The sequence below is a fragment of the Azolla caroliniana genome, unplaced genomic scaffold (assembly GCF_043228905.1).
Source record: "Azolla caroliniana isolate FFs.n. ecotype wild unplaced genomic scaffold, voAzoCaro1.0.p SCAF_15, whole genome shotgun sequence".
In the NCBI taxonomy this organism is placed as follows: domain Eukaryota; kingdom Viridiplantae; phylum Streptophyta; class Polypodiopsida; order Salviniales; family Salviniaceae; genus Azolla; species Azolla caroliniana.
This window is the reverse complement of record NW_028230450.1, coordinates 15,358,179-15,368,977: the sequence shown is the minus strand read 5'-3', so window position 1 is coordinate 15,368,977 and position 10,799 is coordinate 15,358,179. Positions and strand designations below refer to the sequence as shown.

The 10,799-nt window shown below is 36.5% G+C and overlaps 1 protein-coding gene across 1 annotated transcript; it reads right to left on the bottom strand.

Annotated features, from left to right (window-relative positions):
• Positions 1 to 7,944: 7,944 nt before the first annotated feature.
• LOC147854792 (large ribosomal subunit protein eL8y) lies at positions 7,945 to 10,359 on the bottom strand. Its single transcript, XM_087331630.1, has 7 exons — positions 10,251 to 10,359; positions 9,601 to 9,654; positions 9,148 to 9,355; positions 8,826 to 8,995; positions 8,576 to 8,704; positions 8,318 to 8,410; positions 7,945 to 8,230 (listed from the first exon to the last, which is right to left on the bottom strand). The coding sequence occupies exons 1-7, from the start codon at positions 10,251 to 10,253 to the stop codon at positions 8,099 to 8,101; spliced, it is 789 nt and encodes a 262-aa protein (XP_087187756.1). The 5' UTR covers positions 10,254 to 10,359; the 3' UTR covers positions 7,945 to 8,098.
• Positions 10,360 to 10,799: the final 440 nt, after the last annotated feature.

Below are 10,799 nucleotides of genomic sequence, written 5' to 3'. Positions count from 1 at the left end.
ACACGAAACAATTGTGTTTGCCGAATGGGAAACACTTTTGCTCAAATGCCCCATTCATGTCAGAAGATGGACGAAAACAATGTTTGCCTCTTTTATGTTTCAAAGTCCGTCAATAGCTCCCTTCTAATGCCGTTCCTATGGGAAGGCATGCAATGTGTTATGCCTTTGCTCATCGAAATTTGCCAAGAATTCCATTGATGTGGTGTGAATCCAACAATGGGCCAAGTTTTGACTAAATGTCTAGACTAAAGTCCATGTCGATATGGCACAAAATTGCTGCCATAAGAAAGAACATGAGGTGAATGATTTCTTGTTTGTCCTCTAATAGGATTGACAAGAATTTTTTCACCACGAAGTAAGAGTTTTATTTTCACTGAATGACCCGTACATCCACATTGATTGAATGATTGATTGTTTTCTACCTTCTATTATTAGTAATCGAAAGTGCTCCTTAGTTACATTATCATTTGAAGCATTGCAAACTTCTAAAATTTAAATATGAATTCACATTCTCATGTTATTTGAACCACTTTAAACTTCGTTGTTAAGAGAGCTAAGCATAAATTATAACATTTTTTTTATCTTAGATCTAAGCTTTTTATTCCTCCAAATCATGTGCAAGAACTAAAGATCATTTAAAATTTCTCATAGTTATCTCTTAGAAAGCATGGATAAGCTACCGTACACAATAGGGATAACCGACGACAACAATACACAAAACGATTACATGATCATATGTTTGGAAAGTAGTAGTAAAATCTAAAGTATCAATTTATGTCCATTATCCAAACCATTTCTTTTCATTTTTTAAGAGAAGAAGAGGAGCAATTGCTTGCATTATGTAACCATGATAGCATGTGGGCATACATTTACCACGAATAAAAGATAAAGTCAAGTTCAACACATCCATCTTTATAAGCTCTAGCTAAGAAAATAGTAATGATTCAATAAGTGATAGGCACCACCATCGAAATTCAATGGTGCATCATGATTCCAATCCCACTGGTCTCATCTATTTAAAAATCGATATCAAACCTCCTTAGCTTCACGTGAACTTCTTATTGTGCTCGCCACAATCAGCTTTCTTGTCGTAATACTCAACTTTGTTTTCCTCTTCGTAACTCTCAATTACAGGCAATTTTAGAACTTGTCCTAAAAGAATAGATGCTTGTTTTCAAGAAATGTGTATTGAGAAGCAAATTTTTATGCTCTCTTCAAGTTTATCCATAGTGTAGGCTCTCCCCATGCATGTGTATGTTGATTTAACAAAAACTATGATGGTTCAAAGAGGAAGGATTATGATATGTGGAATAACTACCATAACTTGTGATATAATTGACTTCAAAGTGAGAAATACCTTACAAGCAAGCATGCTTGAAATTATGCATGTTATAAAACCACTCTTAGCCAGAAAAGAAATATCTTAAGAAGGGATTATGTTTTAAAACAAGAATGAAAATGCAAACATTTGTGCAAAGGAGTGTTTGTGGTAAGAGGTATTTGCTTTACAAGATCAAAATGCCTTAGCATCAAGTTTATTGTAATTTACATATTCAAGTACTGGAAGCCATGTGATTAACATATTTAGTATCTCAACAATGAAACAAATCTACATGATGTGACCTTGAGCACATAAAATAGGACACATTCACCTATATGCCCCAACTCCGTATGTAGTTCCACATGTGTCTGTCTAAGTACGCATCATGATGTTGAGGCAATACACATGTATTTTGTATTTCTATAACTCGACATGTTGGAAAGTTATAGAGTTATCACGATGATTTAAGGTACATACATGTATGCGTTTTTCTTGTTCTCAAGGCATGGTGGGAACATAATGTTCGCCCCATATCAAATCAATATAAACAGATATGCCCACATAAAGAACGAGGAGAACATTGACTCGACACTCACTAAGGTAATAGATAAAGGCACAAGTAATTACTCGTTCTACATTTTTAAGTGCCACAACCAGTTTTGAAGTTGGAAGAAACCATAGAGATACATGATCTAAGATCTTATAGAGATCTCAATAGGGAGCTTGATTGATGCAAGAGCCATGTTAATGACATTTTATGCATACTTTATGCAATAAAACACTTTGAGAATATCTTTGTTTAGAAGTTGAAGTAAAAAGATATTGCAAACACTTTTGGAAATCATGTTTTGTTTCTTTGTTCCTTGTTAAACCTTTTTCTCTTGTTGAATCATATGGAACAAGTTAAATGTAGTGTTATGCAAGTTTGAATTGAACATAGAAGAGTTGAATTTCCACATTGGGACAACCAGATTTAAGAAATCGAATAACCATACACTATGCTATATTTTCCCAACTTCTTTTGACACAAGAAAAGTATTGGAAAGTGTGGAAATGGTTGTGGTGATGAAGAATATCAAGCTACCTATATTTCTTGTGGAGAGTCAAGACCATAATAAGGAAACAAACCATATGTTTGTCCAAAAGCGATGTGATTAACATATTTTGCACCTCATGCCGAGAATTGTAAGTTTGTCACCAATGTGGAAGTTAGTCTCTTGTTCGAAACTTGTGGATGAGTTTTGATGTGAAGTTTTGTCCTGCGTTTTGGGTTCTTTGACATTCATATATGAATGTATAAGTCGTAGAAAGTATTGCAAACAACTTTCGATGTCATCTTTTGTTTCTTTGTTGCTTGTTAAGCAATTTTCTTTATTTGGAACATACAGGCCCAATTAATGGCAATGCATATGGATCCTTTGATTCCTCTGGAGGATGACATTATGTGCAAGTTTGACGTAGATGCAAATGAGAAGAAGTTTGACCCCAATATGGTTAAGTTTAAGAAATTGAATATCTACATGGACGCTTTAAGTTAAAATCATTAGGGTCTATTTTTGCAACTTGTTTTGAATCAAGGAGGAAGATAAAGTTGAAAGGTCGCACCATTGATTTTTGCATTAATGGCAAAAGGGCCTAACCGTTGATAATCCAATTTATCACATGGTCCAATAGTCTTTATATGACGTTGTAATAACCATACTCGATCTCCAACGTGAAAAGTAAATGGAAGCCAATATTGATCTACATTGGATTTATGTGTTACTTGAGCTTCATGTAGATGTCTGGAAAGTTCCACGTGAATCTGCCATACTCAAATCATAATAATCTAGAGTGCTAACATTTGTTGGCAATTCAAGAGCTTCTAATAAACACCATTGAGGATGGAACCTGTGTATGCATAGAATGGCGTAACCCTAGTAGAGGAATGTATAGATTGCTTATATGCAAATTCTACAAAATGTAATATATTGGCCCAAATCATATTGTTGATAACTAATAAAGAATCAAAGATACTACTCTAACATTTGATTTGGCATATGCTCTATTTGACCATAAGTCTGTGGGTGATAACCTAAGGAGAGTTTGTAGGAAACTTTAGCATTGCGAATACATACTTTCAAAACTTACATATAAATTGTGGGTCATTATCACTGACGATGTTGTCTAGAAGACAACGATGTCGAAATACCTCACGAATGACTAGGTCTATTGTTTTGTCATTAGTGATGTTTTTAGTGCATGGAATTAAGATAACAACCCCTTCGAATGTGCAATATCTAAAATAGATGCCATGGCTGTCAGCACGCGGACAAGAGAAAAGGGATAAGGATATTTGGAAGAAGCGGAATGGAGATATTATTATTATTATAAAGAGAGAATATTATAACTAGTAGTTTGCACACGGACAAGAGAAAAGATAGAGTTTCTTGTTGAAGTAGAATGGTGAGATATTTATTATAAAGAGAGAATGTTACAACTAGAGAATTAAGAGAATGATTGATAATGTAGGCTAGAAGGCTGGAGACCGGTGTTGAACCGGAATAACTTGAAAATAGCGAGGGGCTTCAATTTATAGGAGTAGGTAATGACACATGCAAGAGCAAGCAATGTCACATGTCATCCCTTCATGAGTTTCCTTAAATGTTCTAGAAAGTTCCACAATGTTCCATAATGATTTAGAATGTTCTATAATGTTGTATGCATACATCTCTTAATATTGACATTAATTATTGTCACATAATCTAAATGACCTAGTGGGTAAGGTGTTATAAGATGAGTGCCAAGGTCGAGGGTTCGAGCTTTGGCATGACCAATAATCATGACAATGGCTTGCTTGGAATTAGTAATGGTTGTAATAATCCACAAGGGTGGTGTCGAGGCATCTTTGCTCTACAACATGTGTCACACGTGTGAACATAATCTTTGATAAATTTACGTTGATTAGGCCACTAGAATATAAACATAGGCGGTTTGCTTGATGTCATTGTTTTCCCTTCTCTAACAATAGTCCATGAGGATGCATTGCATCAATTTCCACTTGTTGGAGGTATTTGCAGAATATGTATTTTATGATTCCCTTGGGGAGGGTTTTGCTATGCTTGATGCATATATGGGCTCTGATCTTGTTATTGCCTTTTGTTGTTGTCGTTCTGCATGTTGCTCGAGAATCTGATTATCGCACCGTACTACTTGAATGATTGCCTCTACGAGTGATTGTGATTCCTTTGGAAATGTGTGGAGTAGATCCTTTACATCATCATTGTGTAACCCAAATCATAATTCCTCCATTAATGTTTGATCATCCCATGGAATATGGGTTGTGAGTACACGAAAATCAACCGCATAGGTTGAGGTTGGATGACCACCTTGTTGTAACCTTAGGATTTTGTTAATTGCTATTCTAGCACTATTAGTATCTCCAAAACATTCCTTCAATTCACTAATGAATTCCTCGAAATGATTTAACAAGGAAGATTCTTTTTCGAACAATTAAGCAACTAGGTTGATGTTGTACTGCTTAGTAATGTGTCTACTAATCCACTCGCGATGCATCAGTTGGATATCCAAAAGGATGCATTTGGATTATTAAACATACATGATTGAGGAACTCTCTAAACGGTGATTGTTCCATCAAACTTCATGGGGAAATTGATTGTTGGCTCTATAAGGATGCCTTGAACTCTCATTGCTTGTTGTGAAGGCACAATACTTGCTTCTAATTGTTGTACTCCTAATGCCAAACCTTGTGTTGTTGCTTTTCTATGGTAATTTGTTGAAAATCACCCAATATGTGTTGATTTTCTTGTTCCAACACCACGAACTTTCCCTTCAAGCATTGAAGCCATATTTTTTAATAATACAATTAGTATTATGTGCCTCCCTTTTTTCCCTCTCATATTCTGTGTTTCTTGTTCAAGCTTCCATTGATATCTGTCTTTGTGTTTCATCAAGTACATCGAGTGTACCATTGTTCTAGACAAGCTCATGACTTTGTTCTTTATTAGACGACCAAGCAAGTAGAAATGATGATTCATGAGTGAGTGAGCTACTAAGAAGAAAGGAATAGAGTTGGAGATCAAGTGAGGAGAATGAGCACGCAAGACGATAAAAGAGAGAGTACATGAGCACAAGATTTAATGAGAGAATGAGAAGGAGAATAGTTTCTATTATCTGAGAAGAGGATTTGATGAGCAAAGTCAAAGGACACAAAAAGGAACATGGGGGAGACAAGGGAGCAAAGAGGCATGTGATAAAACATTGATAAGCAAGACAAACTAATTAACACTCAAGTGGCAAGACCAATGTTGATCTACTTGAGATCAACTTGGGGGAACCCCCTTCATATACATAACATTGGCATGACCTTGAATTGAAAATAAAAATTTGTATTCCCACTAAAAGAAATATATAATTTTTGATATTAAAAGTAACAAAACTCAAAATAGACAATGCAATTCAAATATCAGATCTCCATGTTTTAACTGCGAGATCTCCTTGGTGGGCTTAACACTGTTGCTCCCACTAGCTCAAACAGTTTGACCAAGTCTTGTATCTTAGGAACTCATGTGAATACAATATGGTGGACATTTTGGGCATCCCAAGCATGTAACTTAAGAGAACTCATGTGAATCCAATATGGTGGACATTTTGAGCATCCCAAGCATGTAATTCATTCAATTGAGTTTCCCATCCAACATTGTCTCTATGGACAAACCATAAAGCCAATTTAAATACAAACTTAAAAATCTCTACAAGATCTATTAGAGACATGTACTAAAGTAAGCATTAGATAAGGATAGATCTAGGTAGATAGAAAGAAAGGAGAGAGAGAAAGAAGGGTGTCGATCCACCTGACCACCCCCGAGCGAGGGGATCGAGACGGACTCAAGCCTTGATCGGCATCCCATACCACAACCGTGGCATCAAGTCATACCTGGTGTTGGTGCGCTCACTACAAGAGTTGACCCACCACAAGACAAAGTCAACAAGATAATCAAATGAGAGTAGCTAGGCCTCTATTTATAGCGATACTCAAGGCCCCCAACTATGTTCACACTTGGCCTAATGGGTTGTCTCAATCTCGAGGATTTAAAAGTAATCCTCCCCTTCTTAACACTCTTGTTTAACCCTCACACTTATCCACATGTATAGAATACTACGGTAAATTCCATACATGCCCGTAACAAGATCGATTAGATGAAGACATGGAACGATGAATGCCTCCACCCCCCACCCCCTTGACAAGTGGGGGTAGAAAAGGAGTGCTACAAAGGAGAGAGAAATATGAAGAAATGAAGATGAAGTACTTTTCTTTATCTATATGCTACTCTTTTGTATGCTTTCAACACATACCCTCCATAAAGAATGATTAAAAACAAAGGAAGACAAGCGCACTATATTAAATACAAACACTAGTTGAATGAGAGGAATAGAGTATGAGAGAGAACTAAGAGAGCAATAATACATTATCTTTTTTAGGACATGAAAACTCCAATGCATTGTGTTAACAAAGAGCATGTAGCCACATAACTTATGATTATCCATTAACTTGGTTACATTACAATACCACTCAATTTGGATAGATAACACAATCACCCATCTCACTCAAACAATAGCATCAAACTTCACCTCTTACCATCATTCATTCACTTCAGCTGCATTTTCTTCAATTTTCTTCCACTACTTATTTTGCTACCTCAATTTTCTTCTAGGCATACCGAACATCCAATAACATTTCAACAAATAAACTGAAAATGAACATTCTGTAATAATTATATGTTTTAACCAACACTAGAGATTCAAAATCTTAACATTCCTACTTTCTAACCATGTATAATTCTATATATGCTTAAAATTGAGGGTCAGCCTAGAATAAGATAAAGAAAAACATGGCAACAAGCTCTGGATGGGAAAAAATGACCTTCCATGACTTAACTGCACTTTCTCTTAAGTTTGCATTATTACCACTAATGAAGACTCAAGGATGAGCCATTGGTAAGGATTCAACTTAGATTCTCCTGATACTTTTTAAGTTATAGAGATTCGCTCATAACTCAATGCATACATTTGTTAATGCTTGAAGAAAATCTTATAAAGAACTTCAGGTATCTCCACTAATTCAACCTACAAATACATACTACGCTTATGTTACCATTCTAAAACACTTCAACTAGAATCTGTGCGCATATAATGTAGTGTATTAAAAGTTTGTAATTTGCAGAGCTTGATTAAAACATTTTCTATTTCTTATAAAATGCTTCACAGTTAAAACTTTCAAGATCATGCACATTTCAATCCCAAAACCATTGCTTTCGAACTGTCATTTCTGCAATCGGTTGGCACGGTTAAATAACAAGTTTTGCAGTAATCATCCACATCCTTGGTCTGATAAGTTTTCTAACACAATAGAAGGATACCAACTAATGAAAAGAGACATGAAAACCACCAAAACCCTCTACACATCAAATGTGTTTCCATAGATCTAATTGTGAAGAATGGGTAAGAGTAAAAAGAAACTTCTACAGATAGATCATTTGTATCATTGTTAAAGTTGTCTAATGCCCAATGGGAGAAGAACCCACACTACAATCAAAGATGAGAAAGAAGGAAGTACACCCAGATGAAAAAATATATCAACAATCTTTTAAAAACAATACATTTAAACTCAATAGAGCTCTCAACACAAGAGCCACTTTCTCATAGTTAAAAAAATATTTCCCTACTCACCTTCTCAATAGCCAAAAACTTCGCACTTTAGAATCTATTATCAAGAATCTAAGACATCCGTTGAGCAGCCTCCTTAGCAATAACCTTTTCTTTAGCCTTTGTCTTTGCTTGCGATTTTACACCCATGATACCACCACCCCATTGACGTCGAAGATCATCAAAACGATCATTAAAATTGGCCTACCATTCCAATGAAATAGCAATTAGATACACGAATTCTCACCTACGAGTAAACAAGCAACCTGAAAACAGATGACAGAGTTTTACCTTAACTGCCTCGACAATCTTACTAAATTCAAGCTTGTCTTCATTTTTTACTGAGGTAAGACACAAGGCAGTTGCAGTTTTCGAATGGACGATCTTCAGAAGATGAAAAAAGAGGGAGAGTTTTAAACTACAGAAAATATAGATATTACTTGACAAGCGAAATAAAACAGGTCAGTTCATCACCAGAAGATCTCTTTCTTTGAAAGGCTAGTTTGCAGTCAGAATGTACACTTAAAGAAGAAGAAGAAAACAGCTTACCTGCCCAAGCCGAGCCTTTCCCTTAACAATGCAGTAAGGAATGCCCATTTTTCTACACAGAGCAGGAAGCCAAATAACCAACTCAATTGGGTCAACATCATGAGCAATCACAACAAGCTGAGCTTTTCCCTGTCATATATACATAGATAGATAAATAAATATAAAAAAAAGCAAGAGCATGAATAAGAACAAATACTCTGAAGCGATTTCACAAATGACTCGAATAACTTAAGTTGTCATATAATAATACCTGTTCGATGAGATAAGTCACGTGATTGATCCCATACTTGACGACAATGGGCTTCTTGCTCTCGATGGGTTTGCCTTCGGTCTCGGCTTGTGCTTTCTTCAGAAGCCTTTCCTTCTTAGCTTGCTTGTCTTCCGGTCGATACTTGATCAACATCTTAAAAAGGCTTGAGGCTGAATCACACCACACAAAAGAACATCAGAACTCCAAAATGAAGGAAAAATCCTATGTTTTTAATGTTAAAAAGACAATGCGGGAACTAATTACTAGTGTTGGCACACACATACATATATATATACTATATAATGATGAACAAGAGACAGACCTAAATTCTTATCAAGAGTCTTGGTGAATTGATTCAATGCTGGAGGAACTTTGAGACGTTGATTGAGAACCCTCTTCTGCCTCTGGATGCGTACATATTTCGGCCACTTCACGAACCGGTGAAGGTCTTTCTTCGGGGGCAGAGCTCCTCCAATGCCAAATTGCTTAGGCCTCTTCTCAAAGAGAGGGTTCACAACCTTCTCTTGGACCTGAAGAGATGTTTCCGATTCAGAGACAGTGACAAAAAGAGACACAACAATAGAAAATCATCAGAGGGATCCTTCCACATCCAGTGTCATTGTATATATGGAATATATATATATATGTATGTATGTATATATGTATATACAAGAGAAAGAAAAAGATTAGCATTTCCATATAAACCTAAATTAATTTCATGAACATGAATGGCAAAATGAAAGAAAAAACTCTAGTACGATGATAGACGTTCCACCTTTTTCTTCTCAGGTTGAGCAGGCACCGCAACCTTACCGCCTCGTTTGGGAGCCTACAGAATCAAGCAGACAAAGACGGTGAAACAGATTGATAAATGTGACATTACAAAGAAAAAAACATAAGAAAACTTCCAATTTCAAAAGTTTATCTAACTTCAAGAGAAAATTTTACATCCGAATCTGTAAAGATATAATAAGTTTCATCGATCGCCAGGTCAAACTCCAGCAGAGAGCAATATAAGATTTATATTGTGCGACCATGGCCAAAAAACACTGGCACATCCTTAAGATCAAGGCCAAAAAGACCATCCTTCACTAAAATTAAGGCGAAAACACATAACATTCATGTTGAAAACCGAGACCTAACAGGCCATCTTCTATGATCTTTAAGCAGAATAAAAATAGCAGCAGAGGGATCTGAAGAAAGCTTGTTTCAATCTATTCTATAACAGGGAAAGCATCACACTCACAGACACATAGAGATTCACCGTAGTCACAGATCAACACAAAAGGACTGGTCTGATAAAGATAAAGACAAAGACAAAGACAAACAAAAGACTAGGAATGGGAGCAAAGAGTTGCCTTCATTCTGACGTACAACACAGAGAAGCTTCAGGTATCGAAAAGGGAGAAAAGGTAAAAGAGGTACCATGGGAAGACAATGTTGATGATGGCGACAGTGATGCCGAACGATGGATGGATCAACGAAGCTTAACCTGCAGCAGAAACCCTCTCTCTCTCTCTCTCTCTCACTCACTCACCTTGTCCCCAAACCCTAACCCTAAAACCAGTGTGTCCTTATTTGAAGGATAGATTCACACCAGCTTTTGGATTTTCACTCTTTGATTAAGAAATCTCACATAGGCTTGGAAGGTTCCATGATGGGTACATGCCGGAAACTTCTTGATAGAATGAATGAAGATGGGTGCATGGAGTAGGCCGGGAATGCAAATGCGAGAGAAATGCCGCGTAGACTTACAGGGTTCCATGATGAGTGCAAACCGGTAGAAACCGCTCAATCGCTCGGACACTTCTCTAGAGAATGAATATATATATATACATGTGCATGCAGAAGGCTAGGAATGCAAATGCCATGACCATCGCAATCTAGGACCAACTAGATCGAGCATTGACACCCAACACTTCCTACCCAGATACTCTTCTGGACGATCAACACCCAATGGTAAGGAAGATCCGA